The following is a 14,663-nucleotide window of genomic DNA, read 5'->3' as shown; positions in this document are numbered from 1 at the left end:
TTCGATTTCAGATATACAAACTACTATTTTTTTGCAAATTCTGCTGTTTTAAATTAAAACTTTGTCACATAATATAATGTATGTTCGACTCGACATGCCTCAAAACATAACATATAATTTTATAGCATATAAGACATAAAAAATGTGTATGTGATGGATTTAATAAACATAAGGATTCAATAGACTGCATGACTATTATCACAAGTAATAAAATAAAATACAATTGGTCAAATTTGGTCTAACATTATTAAATCAGTTGTTAAGGAAATTGTTCCTTTAGTGAATAAATATGTTGTACCAGCATTTATTCATTCAATGTGGTAATAATTTTTTTATGGAAACGTGCACAAGAGAGTACTGCAACCTTTTTTTCCCCACTTCAAGCACTGAGTGAAATTATACACATTATTTCTGATGTGATGTAGTGTGACAATAAATACCATAAAAGTTTTGTATTATGTACATTTCGTTTATCACAAGTGGGATTTGGAGCCAGGATTTCAGTGCTCAATATGGAATGGAGAGAAAGGTTTGGGTTTGGATGAGTTAGGATTTTATGTTTCTTTAAACAAATCAGGTTGATTGATAGTATAGCGATCCAATCGTGCTGCAGAGGAAACTGGAACACAGGAAGAGGTGGAGCTTCAGGGCTGGCGTGCTAGTCAGATAGACTTTAACTCATCAGCTCTGCTCTAGTGGACAGAGACATGTGTACCTCCCCCGGGGGCTGATGCTATAAAGCCAAATCCCACAGGATTACAGACACACACACATAGACAGCAAAAGTCCACTCTTTATACACCCAAATAGAGCTGCGACCCTTCTAATAACACACTGGTTTCCTTGGAGGATAAAATATTGTGCCTAGACTAGTACACTCTCTATTATTAAGTGTTAATACTAGTTGAAGATTGAAATTGAAAGAATTACTTCAGTCTTTACTGGTCTTGTTAAAAAAATAAGATCATATTATCATGTACTCAGTCAGATTTTCCACCTTTTCTAAATATTCAGCATCTTAGTTGTGTAGATAAAAAGCCTAATTTCTGATGTTGATCCCTACAGAGCCTGAACACTCCTTTAAAGACTCAAGTGCAAAACACATGAGCAAGTGAGGTGGCTGGATGTTCACTTGTGCAATCCACACAAACACAATCCCAGTCTGTTGACAGATAAAACAGTCAATTAAGCTGTCATATTTCTTGTTTGTGGTTTCGGATGATTCTCTCTAGAGTTTACTGGTGTAAGAGCCGATAAAAACATTACCAGCTAAGTCTCCACTGTATACTGGCCCTATATTCACCTATCAGGCGTTCAATTAATGATACTGCTTCAAAAAAGTGAGAAATTTAGCATTGGGGAGAATTTTTTTTTTTAAAGACAACTGTGATGAGTAAACACAGGTCTTCTTATTTAACAGACGATGTGGGTACAGCAAAGCCAAGCAGGATCCAGATGAGGAGAAGATGCACTTCCACAATGGTACCCGTAAGTGTGAAAGAAACACAGACAGACACATTCAGGTTCATCCAGAGTTCAATGGGGTAGTGTCAGATTATCCAAAGCTCCAGTTGACATGAGGTCATGAATGTTATTTACAACATTTTCAACGTTCTTTAATACATATTTAATGCAAATAAATTAATGTCCCTTTTTATTTTTAAATAAGATTTATTTAAAGGAAAGTATTGAATTATGGATTATTCAATCAATATCTAATATAATTGGTATTTAGGATTATTACAGTCTAGCTTTAATCATTGTTGTAACAAATCTCCATAAAAGGGAAGGAAGGAGTCGGGAACCGGAAGACATTCTAAACATTTAATAAATTAATATAACAGCCGGCGGCCCCTCACGGACGACCGCCGGCGAACAAAACATGAACATAAATATAAATACAAACATAACATAAGTTCGGGCCCGGTCCTCTCTATTCGACGGTCCGGTCGCTCGTTCCTTTTATATGCTCCCATCTCCTACGTGATTCGAGGCCGGTGTGCGCACAGCTGGCGCTAATTCACAATTACTCACCGGACTCGAACCACGGTCTCGCCCCGCCTACTCTACTACAATTGTATTTGTAATACATGTGCTTTTTTCAAACATATTGCACTTGGGTGCGTAACTTGTTTCTCATGGGCATGATTTACATTTTTAACTAACATTTTTTAATGATAAGTTAAAAGTTGCTGGCATGCAAGGACATTTTAGTTTACTAAAATGTAAACTTTTTTAAATTGAAATCAAATTAAATATTGTCCTAAAAATTATTCGAAAAAAATCAAATAAACGAAAAATTTGAATTTTACAATAATAAACTTTAACGTTAAAGCCACAAAAATCATTATGATAAGCAAAAATGAATTCCTCTCAAATAGCAACATAAAAAAATTATAAAACGGCAAAAGCATGTAACAGAATTGCAATTTAATTAACAGAATATACAATTTAACTAAAATAACATAAAAACAAAAAATCTAAAATTAAAAGCTCATTTAAAATATTAATAAAACCCCTCAAAAAAAAAAATGCTTTTATCATTGACACATGCTCATATTATTCCGAACTTATATGACTTTCTTTCTTCTGTAGAACACAAAAAAATATATTTTAAATAACATTTGTAACCAATATTCTTCAACCAATATTGGATCAATGTTGTTCAGCACAGCAGAGGCAACAGTCTCAAGAGAGGGAATCACAAACAACATGTCCTCCCGGCCCTGCAACTTACATTACATCACACAACCCAATGCCTACAGTACAATAACCATAAAGAACCAGTAAGCAACAATTTCTCATTTCTATCTCGATTCCTGTCCTTACTTTCTTTTTCACAGTCAAATTCCCAGCGGTCCGCACGTATATTGATCCCCACACCTATGAAGATCCCAACCAGGCTGTCCATGAGTTTGCCAAGGAGATTGATGTCTCCTGTATCACTATCGAGAGGGTTATTGGAGCTGGTGAGTGAATTACACACAAGTAAAACAAAACAGGCCTCGGAAATGTTTGCTGCCCCCCACCAAAAAATTGTGAAATTATTGGAATGTATTAGGCTCTGTTTACAGTAGAACAGATACTGATTTATTTTTAAATTTGATCTTTATAGGCTTCATCGCATCGTCATTTTGCAATTAATTAATTAATTAATCTTTGTTTAGACTTTGTCTTGTCTATTCTATTGTCACTTATATAGAAATGTCTTAATCAGACATGAGGTCTTTAGTGACAAAATTATCGGTTGCACTTAATTTTACTGTACGTGTATCTATTTTGTACTTAAGTACTGGATAGTATGAGATAACTACATGTTATAAGTTTAGGTTTAGGGGTAGGTTCAGGTTAGTACCTAGTTATTACCCAGTTATTATATTTACTGTAATAAGTACACAGTATGTATATGGGTACAGGACTATAAAATAAAGTGCTACTAAGTATCATTATCTTAGACAGTTTGGCTTGTTTTTTTTAAGGATGTTTAAATGCTTTGTCATTCATTAGAATGTACTACCATACTATATTTTATAAAGTATGATAGAGTTATAGTTATATATAGTTTTAGTATACTTATCTTTAAAAACATTTAAGAAAACCACCTTAAAACAAATATTTCCATACACTAGTGTCTAACAGATTTATATAGGTTCGATTTTGTTTCAGATGTTTCCCTCGAACTGCTTCACTATAAATACTGGTGTGCCCCGCAAGACTTTATTCATTCAGTAGGAAGCAAGTTCATACCTCAGTAGCTTTGCACTTTGTCGCTTCGCGAGGGAAATCTGCCCAAACACAATGGGGCGTTTCATTGTCTGCCTTCTTCCCGCCGCGGGTCATTGATGGCTCTGCCTCCCGTTTGCAGGGGAGTTCGGTGAGGTGTGCAGCGGTCTACTGCGGCTGCCGGGGAAGAGAGAGATCCCAGTGGCCATTAAAACCCTGAAAGCCGGTTACACTGAGAAACAGAGGAGGGACTTCTTGGGCGAGGCCAGCATCATGGGCCAGTTTGATCATCCCAATATCATCCACCTGAATGGGGTAGTCACCAAGAGTGAGTGCCCAGATGTCTTTTGTGATAAGAATTATTTAAAGTATACATAAAGCATATTGTATGTCAGCTTAATTTCAACTTTATTATTCAATCGTGATTTTTTTTAACCTAAACATAAAACATAGGCTAATCTAGATGGTCCCCAAGCCTGGCCGAGCTGGAATGCTTGTAGACCACAAGTGCACTAAATCTCTCTTTAACAATCAAAACAGAATGGTCTGACAATAGGATGGGAGACCAACTTAGTCCAGCAAACCAGCTTATAATTAAAGCATCTTAAGCAGAAAAGTACTGGAAATTGTTTCAAATGTTATTTTTCTAGTTATGCATAGGTCTGACACACTAAAAAAATCAGAAATTGTTCTTTAAGACAACTGACCCTATAAAAATGACCAAATTCAATTAAACAAATCAATTAATTAAATTAAATAAACGTATCAATTTAAAATATATTAATCAAAAATATGAACCCATTGATCTTATGATGGTTTGGCTGTTGACCCATCCAGTTTTTTGCCTAGTGACAAGTGCCAAAAATAATAAAAAAAAATCTTGCTGTCCATCTAAGACTCACAAACTGCATTAACTTGATTTAGGTGTTTTCTTAAAGTCCCAGTGAAATTGAACATGACAATTACCCTTTTTTTTTAAATCTTCCAGCGTATATTGTAAGTTGATCACTACTGTGGGTTATTCTCTTTTTAAAATGCATGTTCCCTCTACGATATCCAGTTAAAATCTAAAAATGCACTTCTGCCCTCTAGTGACTATCCGTCCCAAATGACGTGAATTAGTAGGCTTGGGTGGTCAGTCACCTGTTAGTCTTTTTTTTACATCAAATCAAGCCACACCCACTTTTTTTTCTAAAACGAAATTCGGTTTCACGTCAGAATACCAAAGCAAAAATATTTGCAACTTACAGTTCACAGAGACTTTATGGAGGAACCTCGCAAATTTGAGAAGTCATGAAAATGCATTGGCCAATGTATTTGTTAACCCTGTGGGAAACAGAACAAAAATGATTTATTTCTTCTGCTTTCTGCAAGGCAAACCAGTGATGATAATAACAGAATACATGGAAAATGGATCCCTCGACACCTTTTTGAAGGTACATTTTCTCTTTTTTGGAGACACAGCCATTGAAATATAAAACAATTATAGTGTCTTAAAAACATTACCAGACCAAATAAATTTTGTGTTGTATTCTGCAGTTATTTCCTCAAGTAGTAGCCCTGCACTTGTTCATACTTTCCATTAAACTCAGATGTGTGGATGTTTGATGTCTTTTCTGCTCAAACAGAAGAACGATGGCCAGTTCACAGTCATCCAACTGGTTGGTATGCTGCGTGGCATCGCTTCGGGCATGCGCTACCTATCTGAGATGGGATATGTGCATCGTGACCTAGCTGCCCGCAACATCCTGGTCAACAGCAACCTGGTGTGTAAGGTGTCCGACTTTGGCTTGTCGAGAGTGCTAGAGGACGACCCAGAGGCGGCCTACACCACACGAGTATGTGCTTCACAATGAAATTATGAGTTACGCTAACTGGCTAACAACCTAGCCCTTATGTCTATTAGCTTCCTCTTAGCAGGCCTCTGTTTGTGCTTTCAATTAAACCTCAGTGCCTATAGCATCCTCATGTTTAATAGTGTTAAGTCTTGCTCTGATAATTTTGTATGGTATTGAGCTGGAGGTTGTAAAATGAACTTAAAGTGAAACTTCTCCCACAATTGAAAATTCTGTCATCATTTACTAGCCTTCGAGTTGTTCCAAAATTCGTATAATTTTTTGGATCTGATAAACACATAGGAAGATATTTGGAAGGGTGCTTATAACCAGACAGATCTTAACACCCATTGACTCCCATAGTAGGAAAAGAATAATGGTAGTTAAAAGTGCCCAAGAACAGTTTGCTTTCCTACATTCTTCAAAATGTCTTCTTTCGTCTTCTTTAAAAAAATGATGTTTTGGGTTAATGGGTGTTGAGATCTTTTCGGTTATAAGCATTATACCAAATATCTTTCTCTGTGTCAATCAGAACAAAGACATTTATACACATTTGGAAAAACTCAAAGGTGAGTAAATGCTGACAGAATTTTCATATTTGGGTAAAGTATCCCTTTAAAGACTTTGGAAAAAAGCATTAATAAGTGCTAATATGAAAGATGTTCATCATCATATTAGCAATGATGAGCGCTACTGTCGAAAGCAGGATGATTTGCGAATGACTGTCAAGTGTATTTGAGCTTTTGCCTCATTGTTCAAAGGCCTGTTTACTCACTTCAACGACTTCCAGTAGACCTCCGCAAAGAACCTACAACTATTGAGTCATTTTAATGGGATTTAATACAATTAATAAACAATAAAATATGAATATTAATTAAATATCAAATAAATTGTGATTTTTTGACCAAACAAAGTCCGGATGTTAACTTTGGGCCAGCATGTGGGGCCGATGAAACAGTCTATAAACATTAAATCATTAAACATTACATTAATGATAACTTTGTTAGTGTACATATGATAAAGCCGCAATGATGCAATGAGGTCGTGTTTGTGCCTCACGATGCCACGTTTAAAAAAATACATATACGTTTTATTATTGGTATAATTATCATAATAAGGTGTGAACCAGCTATGTTATTGATTTATTGTTATGTTTTATATTAGAAATGTAAAGTATTTTATATTTCACATTTTTATTATTTTGTGTTAAAATTAATGTTGATTAAAAAAGTTATATAAACATTTTTCAGGGTTATGAAAATATTGTCAGGGAAAGAAAAACCTGTTCAACTAATAATACTACTGATCCCCTGAACATGAAGCTGCGTAATTCTGGGTTGAGAGAAGATAATTAGAAGTGTGCATAATTAGCATAGCATTTCCCCCCGTTTCTTAGTTTAGCGTGTCAAAGGAGCATAGAAGAGAATTTTTGTGTGCGGATGTGTGTGAACTGTCAACAGAGTAAATTAAGACATGAATCTGATGTGCGTGAGACACACTGTCAGAGATGGAGAGTGCCAACGCTAGAACAGTCAATTAACGATTAAATGTAAGAGCAATCTACAGATCTCATGCTTCCTTTCATGGTTTTCACAGCCTGAGACCAGTGATAATCAACCGTTAGCATACTTTGACAAGACATGTTTTTATCCGAGACGTGAAATCCAGTGTGCTGTTTGTCTTGAAGGGTGGGAAGATTCCAATCCGGTGGACAGCCCCTGAGGCTATTGCCTACAGGAAATTCACCTCGGCCAGTGATGTGTGGAGCTATGGCATTGTTATGTGGGAAGTGATGTCGTACGGCGAGAGGCCATACTGGGAGATGAGCAATCAAGACGTAAGTTAACACAAACCTTGTGTTTAAATGTGCTGATACCTCTGGTGTAAAATCCAGACTATTGTGAAAAAAGAAGGCCTTTTATCTCGCAGATCATATAATGTGCCAAAACAATTCGACATCGCATCCTTTATATTAAAAAAGGGTCCCAGGTCATAGAGACCAGGATAATACAGAGACCTTGGGGTGGGCTCTTTTGACCTAGGCCAGTAAGGAAACACCAAACTACCACCCAGCAAAGCTTTAGTATTATCATTATTCCCCCATTATCATAGTTTATCATAAAAATACTCTCTATATTACTTTCTTTATGAAATAGCATTCAATTTATTATGATCGTACTGGAATTTTATCTTGCAGTCTTTTAACACTACACCACAATAATTGCCTCCCATGGCCATTTTAGAAACTGGCATGTGATATCAGATTGCTGAAGGGGAAATGAGAGCGATAAAATGCTGATGTTTATATATAGACGTAAGGGTGAACTGTAGATTACTTTTTTTTCGCGAGTACTACTGTATAAGTGGGGGAGATATTTGTGCCGATCTGTTGGGATAGAACAGATTTTCTCCAACTGCAGTAAATCTGCCGGCGGTCGAGTCAAAGGTCACATGCTTACAAACTGCAGAACAGGGACACACGGGATGCTGGGTAATGGATTCTAGAAGAAACATTGAGTTTCAGGTTTTGACCACAATCCACTCTCTTTGCTGTACTACACAAGAGGGGCATCATCTGTCTTCCAAAAACAAATATGCCGGGCTTATTGAAGTTTGGTTGTGGGTTAGTGTTTCATTAAAAGACATTAGTAGCTTACGTCATGCTTTCCTTTCTGGGATTCTTATAAATATTTATGTGATCTCATTACATTTAGATCCGTATTTCCTGTATTTTCTTTATATTTTCTGTATTATCTTTGAGTATTTAGAAAAAAAATACAGATCAGAATAGATTGAAATACTTTCTGCATTGTATTAACATGCGTTGCATCATGTTTAGGACTCACAGGTTTTGCAGACCAGATGCACACATTCGAAGACCAATGCCAAGACATAAGTTAATGACATTGTCGTGACCACTAACATGCTCAAATTCTTTCAGAGCATTGTCGTGACTAAATCGATTAATTGTTATTTGGTTTGGAGGGTACTTTTGTTTGTATTATAGATATTTTTAGATATTGGTGAACTCAAGTGCATGTGAAAAAGCCGCGCGCGTCTCTGTGTCTTTTATCATGCAGATATGCATGTCACTTGTCAAAGCATGAAATGACAAGTATATTTGCAGACAACGATAAAAGAAGTCACCGCTCAAGTTTCCCCGGCGTGTCCCAGAAGGAGGTGCACTTCCCAGTCATGGTTTTATCCAGCACAGCTGACCTTTTATTCCTCCTTTTCAATTTACAAGTGATGGCTTCATCTGCTCCTCACATGGCGTTCTCTGCTCCATCATTAATCTGTTTCACACACACTTGGGAAGGAAAAGTTATTTGATGTTTTATTTAACAGAATCTTGAGAAGTTCCCCTCAGATCTCGGCTTCCTCTGCTCAGCTAGACACACTCTCTGTCTGTCTGTCTCTCTCTCTTCTCTCTCAGTCTGTACCATGAGGGATTGCTTTCTGAGCTGCTGTTGTTATAGTGTTGCTTTTTTTGTTTTGTTTTGTTTTGTTTTGTGTGTGTGTTTTCACATGTGGAAGTGAAGAGATTTTATTTTAGATCGAGAAGAGCAGAATCTTTGTTGCTTTGGGTTTGGCTTATGGAGAATCTCGTAAAATGTTGAACTACACTAATATACCTCTCAAATGAACCCTGCTAGAACACTTTTTACTGTAAATACTATTTATCAGTACTAATCAGTAAACAATCTAACATCAGTTGATGCAAACAACTGACTTGTTTCATGATAAGGACCTACTGTAAATACTATACAATAAAAGCAATAAAAGGCTATTCTAGGACTATTTTGTAAAAAACATTGGTTGGTATGACCAAAATCACAATATATATACCAATATCAATATGAATAGTTTGGTTCCAAAATGAGATTAATTCGTTTTTTACTATGTTATCGTGTTTTTATTGTGTTTTATTGTGTTAGCTGTATTTTTTTAACTTATTCCTGCAGTTGGATTAAAGTTATCTCATTTTGGAACCAAACTCTTCATATTGATAAAGAAGTAATCATATGATTAGCACGATATAAGGTATACAAAATGTTATATATATATATTCATTATTTGATTAACAGTAACAATAATATATAATAGATGGTTCAAACTCTAAATTCTGATAGGATGTGCCACAATCAAAGTTTTTGTAAAACTGCAAATAAAGGCACACCATAGAACACATGTATACTTTATGTATTTAGGCATTTTTGATTCAGAGTTTTTTTTTTTTACAACTGATGATGAGATTTACCATTTTCATGATCCATGGTTCTGATCACGGGTGATTCTAAGGGACCACGCACTTTTTAGGGGGCGGGGGTCCACACATTTCTAAAATATAAACAACCATTACTGGCTTATTATAGCCAAAAAGGGGAAAACAGGAAGATAAGATTTATGATATACTTGCTCATTATTTCTATTTGTTAATTCCAACCAAAACTTACTTTGCAACTTTAGCAGTACTTCATATACAGTATGTCATTTTTTAACACTGCTGGACCGATTGGCTCTAGCTGAATGAAAATAAGCTAACCATTTGTGATTCAATAGACATGGCATGCGTGGCTTATATTTATAGCGGAACAGGGTGTACAGACACTGTAACATTTGTTGTGGTCTCAGGTGATAAAGGCAGTCGAAGAGAACTACAGACTCCCAGGTCCCATGGACTGCCCAACTGCCCTCTATCATCTCATGATGGACTGCTGGCAGAAGGACAGAAACAGCCGACCAAAATTTGAGGAAATCGTCAGTTTACTGGACAAACTGATTCGTAATCCCAGTAGCCTGAAAAGTCTCGTCAACCCATCAAATAGGTAGGACCATTAACGGTTAACCGATCAGTAGGTAACTTCTCTACGATTCATGTCAAAAGCACACTTGATTATGTATGCGGATGTATATGTTTATGATTGAAATGTGTTTTAAATTATGAATCTATTAAAAAATGTATCTGTTTCTTATTGTTCGTAACTTTTATAAACTTTCCTTGCAAGCAAAAGTAATTTTTTGTTGATTTAGTCAAGAATGTATTCGTGGGGGGAAAAAGGTGGACCAGTGAAATCATACCTATGCATGATCACTACTTAAGAGATAAATACATAAAGATACAATAGATATACAATTGTGAATGTTTCAATAAGAAATCATCCATCTCCCCCACCCTCTCTCTGTCTCCAGTCTTTTCATTAATTTTACTCTTCCTTTTATATTCTAATTATGTTGTTATTTATGGAATATGATTAATGCAGACTATGCGCTCAGAAATGATGTCACATCTGTGAAATGTTGATAACAGAGGGTAACCCACCCCAGTACACGGTTGTCACAGGAAATCAAAATTTAATGACACTTGTAACAAATAAGCACTCACATTTCATGATTTAATGTTGAGTTAAACAGAAGTGACACTGTGCAAATGACTTCCAATTACGGTGATTATACGGTATCAAATACATTTGCTGCATGTGAAGTGGTCTGTATTCCTACATGGTGGAATCATTTATTATCTGTAATTGTGTTATGCAATTATGCTCAGGTTTAATTTGAAATTGATTTGGAGACTGGGAAATGTTTTGGTAGCCACTGTATGTTGTTGCACCGTAATTTGCTTTATTTGTCTTTGCATGGTAATATTTAAAACAGGACAAAAAATCAATGACTGCATCAATATTTATAGTTATATGATTTAATTTAATTTAAACATAATTATGAACGATCTTAGTTCCAAATATTTAAACAGTGTCAAATACACACTTTGGTCTATGACCCATACTGAAAATATGTTATTTTGTTCTATGTTATTTATACATTTTATGTTGTTTTGTATTCTTTCTGTAATTTAAGTTAAAGGTTAAAATGAAACACGTTTGTGGGCAATTCCAGCGTTATGGACGTGACATAAAAATGCTCAGAGAATGAATTTGTTAAGATTATATTGAACCATCTGTTTATATCTCAGTCTAAACATCAAAAAATGTAAGTGTATGAAAAAATATATATTTAAAAAAAAGTGAAATAAACATGTGACAAAAAAGGATGCGGTTTGTGGGAGATGAAAAACCTTGTAGGATTTTTTATTTAATGCACAATCCTGAAGCAATAATACCCAATGAATGGAGAAGGGATGCCTCTTTACAGAACATCAAATGGTTACTTAATATTCATTTTCATGTGTCCATTTATGAGGAATATGTAGCGTTATGGATGCGACAATCCTGCAAATGGCACAAAAATCATGCACTAAAAATAAAACAAATGCTTTACAAATTTGAAGAGAGAACTCACATGGGTATTTGAATCACCAAATGTTAAAATCTGTGCTGTTACCGTAGTAAAAACAGCTGGTAAAAACAAAAACAAAACAAAAGGTTGACATTTTCATAGAATTGCCCATCTGATTTCAGAATTTTTGGGATTTGGTACAGTATGTTCCTGTTTTCCCTTTGCTAAAACGATAGAATGGCCTTGAGCTGGCACTGCCCCCACATTTTTGCAAAACCTGATGATCCATGTTATCCCAGCATGATTTGATAACATTCCAAGCAGCAACTTGGCATGCCTTAATGAAAGCTAAGAAATCTGACCTTTTGTACAAAGAAGTTGAGCATTGCCACACATCGGTGATCAAAAATCACTAATCCAAAATCATATTCAAAACACAACAATACTTTACTTGCAGGTCTGTCATTTAAATGTGTATTTTCAATGTTCCCTAGACGTTTGGAACTAGATGTACAACTATTGTTGTTCTAAATGACGAAAAATACATTTTTGATACCTTTTTTGTGTATACCATTAGCCATACATTAAAGGTACAATAATGTGCAATCGTCAGCTCCTCAGATCCGTAAATGCTTTTAGTATCCAGTCTCTACCTACAGTAGATCTTTAATGTCACGTTTATGCTCACCGCTGTATGTGTCTTTCCCACAGGGTGTCGAATTTATTAGTGGAGCACTGGAGCCCTGAGGGCTGTGTATTCAGATCGGTGGAGGAATGGTTAGAGGCCATAAAAATGGGTCGATACACAGAGCTTTTCATGGAAAGTGGATACACTTCTTTGGAAGTAGTCACTCAGATGACCTTGGAGTAAGTCAATGAGCCTGTTTACTGTTCATGGAATGCTGAAATTAATGTATGAAGAGTTTGACCCCAATTTGAATACTGTGTTTTGATTAGGGAATTTAGATGCATTTTCTAATCGTTGATCGTGAACCTTTAGGAGGTTGGTAATAAAGAACTGTCATTTGGCTAAAGTGACTTCTGCTAATAGATAAATAACACAAATTCATTAAGAAGATATTGCACAGCTAGTTGCACCAATAAAGGACAGAGATTAGCTCGGTTTCCTTTAGTGTATTTTACAGTTTTAACAATCCCTGATTTGTCGTTCTCTTGCAGAGATCTAAGGAGAGTTGGAATCAGTCTTGCCGGCCATCAGAAAAAGATCCTCAACAGCATTCAGGAGATGCGTGTCCAGATGATGAACGCCACTATACCCATCTGAGGCCTGCATCAGCTCTATGGAACTAGCCAGCACTTTTTACCATGGACACCTATTCACTGAATGGAACTATTGAACGATCATTTAGAAGAACAAACGGTCATTTGCGCGAAGCTCCCAAACTAAGAGTGACTTTTTTGAGGAGGACCTCGAATGAAATGTTGAGTTGGCGCTTGGAAAAGTGTGGCACATCTCCAGGTAGGACTACTGACTTGGGATCAGGTGTCTCTGGGCTGAATGTATAGCATTTTTCCACGACCTCATTCAACAATATTATTACCTCCGGAATGCCACCAGAGTCTGCGGTCAGTTTCAGCTTGCGGATGTTTTTCTTACAACAAGTCCACCTTGGGCAATGTTCATGCAGTACGACTGAATTCATATCACGGGATGAGGGAACAAATGGCAGTGTTAACAAAGCAATAGCAGCATTTAAGATTGATGTTTATTTGATTTTAATCTGAATTGCTTCCTTGTTTCAATGAAAGGACAAAGAAATTAACAAGAAATTAATTTTCCTTTTGCACAAACTTGTTATGGAGAGCAGGGGAAATGTGTTTGTATTTGAAAATGTGATGTTCCAGAACCACTGATTTATTTTAGTTCACTGTTTTGATGTTTTGTAAATAGTGTACAGTTGCGTAGAAAAAGTGGAGCTCAAATGCATCCATGTTCATGTGGGGTTGATAATTTAGTGTCTGGGTGGGCTAACATACTATGTATATTCAGTCCAGTCAATAAATGTTTATATTGACTATGTGCTTTGTTAGGTAGAAAAAGGGTGTATATGCATAAGGGGCGATGACGTACTTCCACTAAAATCTTTGCCAGACATACGTCATCGCTTTGTGTGCATATGCTCCAGTTTCCATTCATGTGTGAACTCTTATACTGAATTTCTGATACATATTAACACCCATAATTTTGCCTTGTGCAATTGTTTACAGTTTATTACAGACTAGGTGGGTAGAAAACTTAACAGTCAAAAAAACAGATACAGTTTATTTATTGTGCACAGTTTATTAGTGCATGTCATGTTATTTTTGTCCCTATCTTTATTTAAAATGTATGAACTAACTTGCACCATCCCTGAAAAACGTTTTTAAAAATCCTCAAATGTGGGGGCATGTTATGTTTCAGGAGGGGCATCAGTCACAATCCACTGCTAATGTACATTTAGTTCTGGATTAAGATGTGCACTTTTTACTGTCCAACATTTCTGATAAATAAATTGAAAAAGATTTTAAAAAATCATTTCCTATCCCACATTTCATTTTTCAATCACATTACGAAAGTAGAATGGGTTGCCGAAGCCATGTCATGTTGGCTTAATTGGTTAAGTATATCAGAAATAACAATATAATATATGATGAAATCAGTATACAAAAATGGTGAATACCTGTATAAATTAAGGAAATATAAGAAATCATCAAATATAACAGACAGTATTTTTTCAACCAAATTATTATGTGCCTGAATGTGTGGCATTGTCAGTCACCACAATAAGTTTCACTCGTCCCTTGGTGTATGAAGTACAAATGATCAAAACACATGTTTGCAGTAAATAAACTATAAACAATAAATAA

At 35.8% G+C, this 14,663-nt stretch overlaps 1 protein-coding gene across 2 annotated transcripts in view; it reads left to right on the top strand.

Moving 5' to 3' along the window:
• Positions 1-14,331, top strand: part of LOC130411604 (ephrin type-A receptor 5) — a 59,525-nt gene extending 45,194 nt beyond the window's left edge. For both annotated transcript variants that reach the window (XM_056736361.1, XM_056736360.1), the window contains exons 9-17: positions 1,421-1,488; positions 2,844-2,969; positions 3,866-4,051; positions 5,098-5,159; positions 5,352-5,561; positions 7,246-7,395; positions 10,194-10,387; positions 12,507-12,662; positions 12,975-14,331. In XM_056736361.1, the coding sequence (XP_056592339.1) occupies positions 1,421-1,488; positions 2,844-2,969; positions 3,866-4,051; positions 5,098-5,159; positions 5,352-5,561; positions 7,246-7,395; positions 10,194-10,387; positions 12,507-12,662; positions 12,975-13,080 (1,258 nt within the window). In that variant the 3' untranslated portion in view covers positions 13,081-14,331. The remainder of the gene's footprint in view (positions 1-1,420; positions 1,489-2,843; positions 2,970-3,865; positions 4,052-5,097; positions 5,160-5,351; positions 5,562-7,245; positions 7,396-10,193; positions 10,388-12,506; positions 12,663-12,974) is intronic.
• The last annotated feature ends 332 nt before the right edge of the window (positions 14,332-14,663 follow it).

The sequence above is a fragment of the Triplophysa dalaica genome, chromosome 22 (genome assembly GCF_015846415.1).
Source record: "Triplophysa dalaica isolate WHDGS20190420 chromosome 22, ASM1584641v1, whole genome shotgun sequence".
NCBI lineage: Eukaryota > Metazoa > Chordata > Actinopteri > Cypriniformes > Nemacheilidae > Triplophysa > Triplophysa dalaica.
The sequence above is the reverse complement of the archived record's forward strand: the minus strand, read 5'-3'. Positions and strand labels throughout refer to the sequence as shown.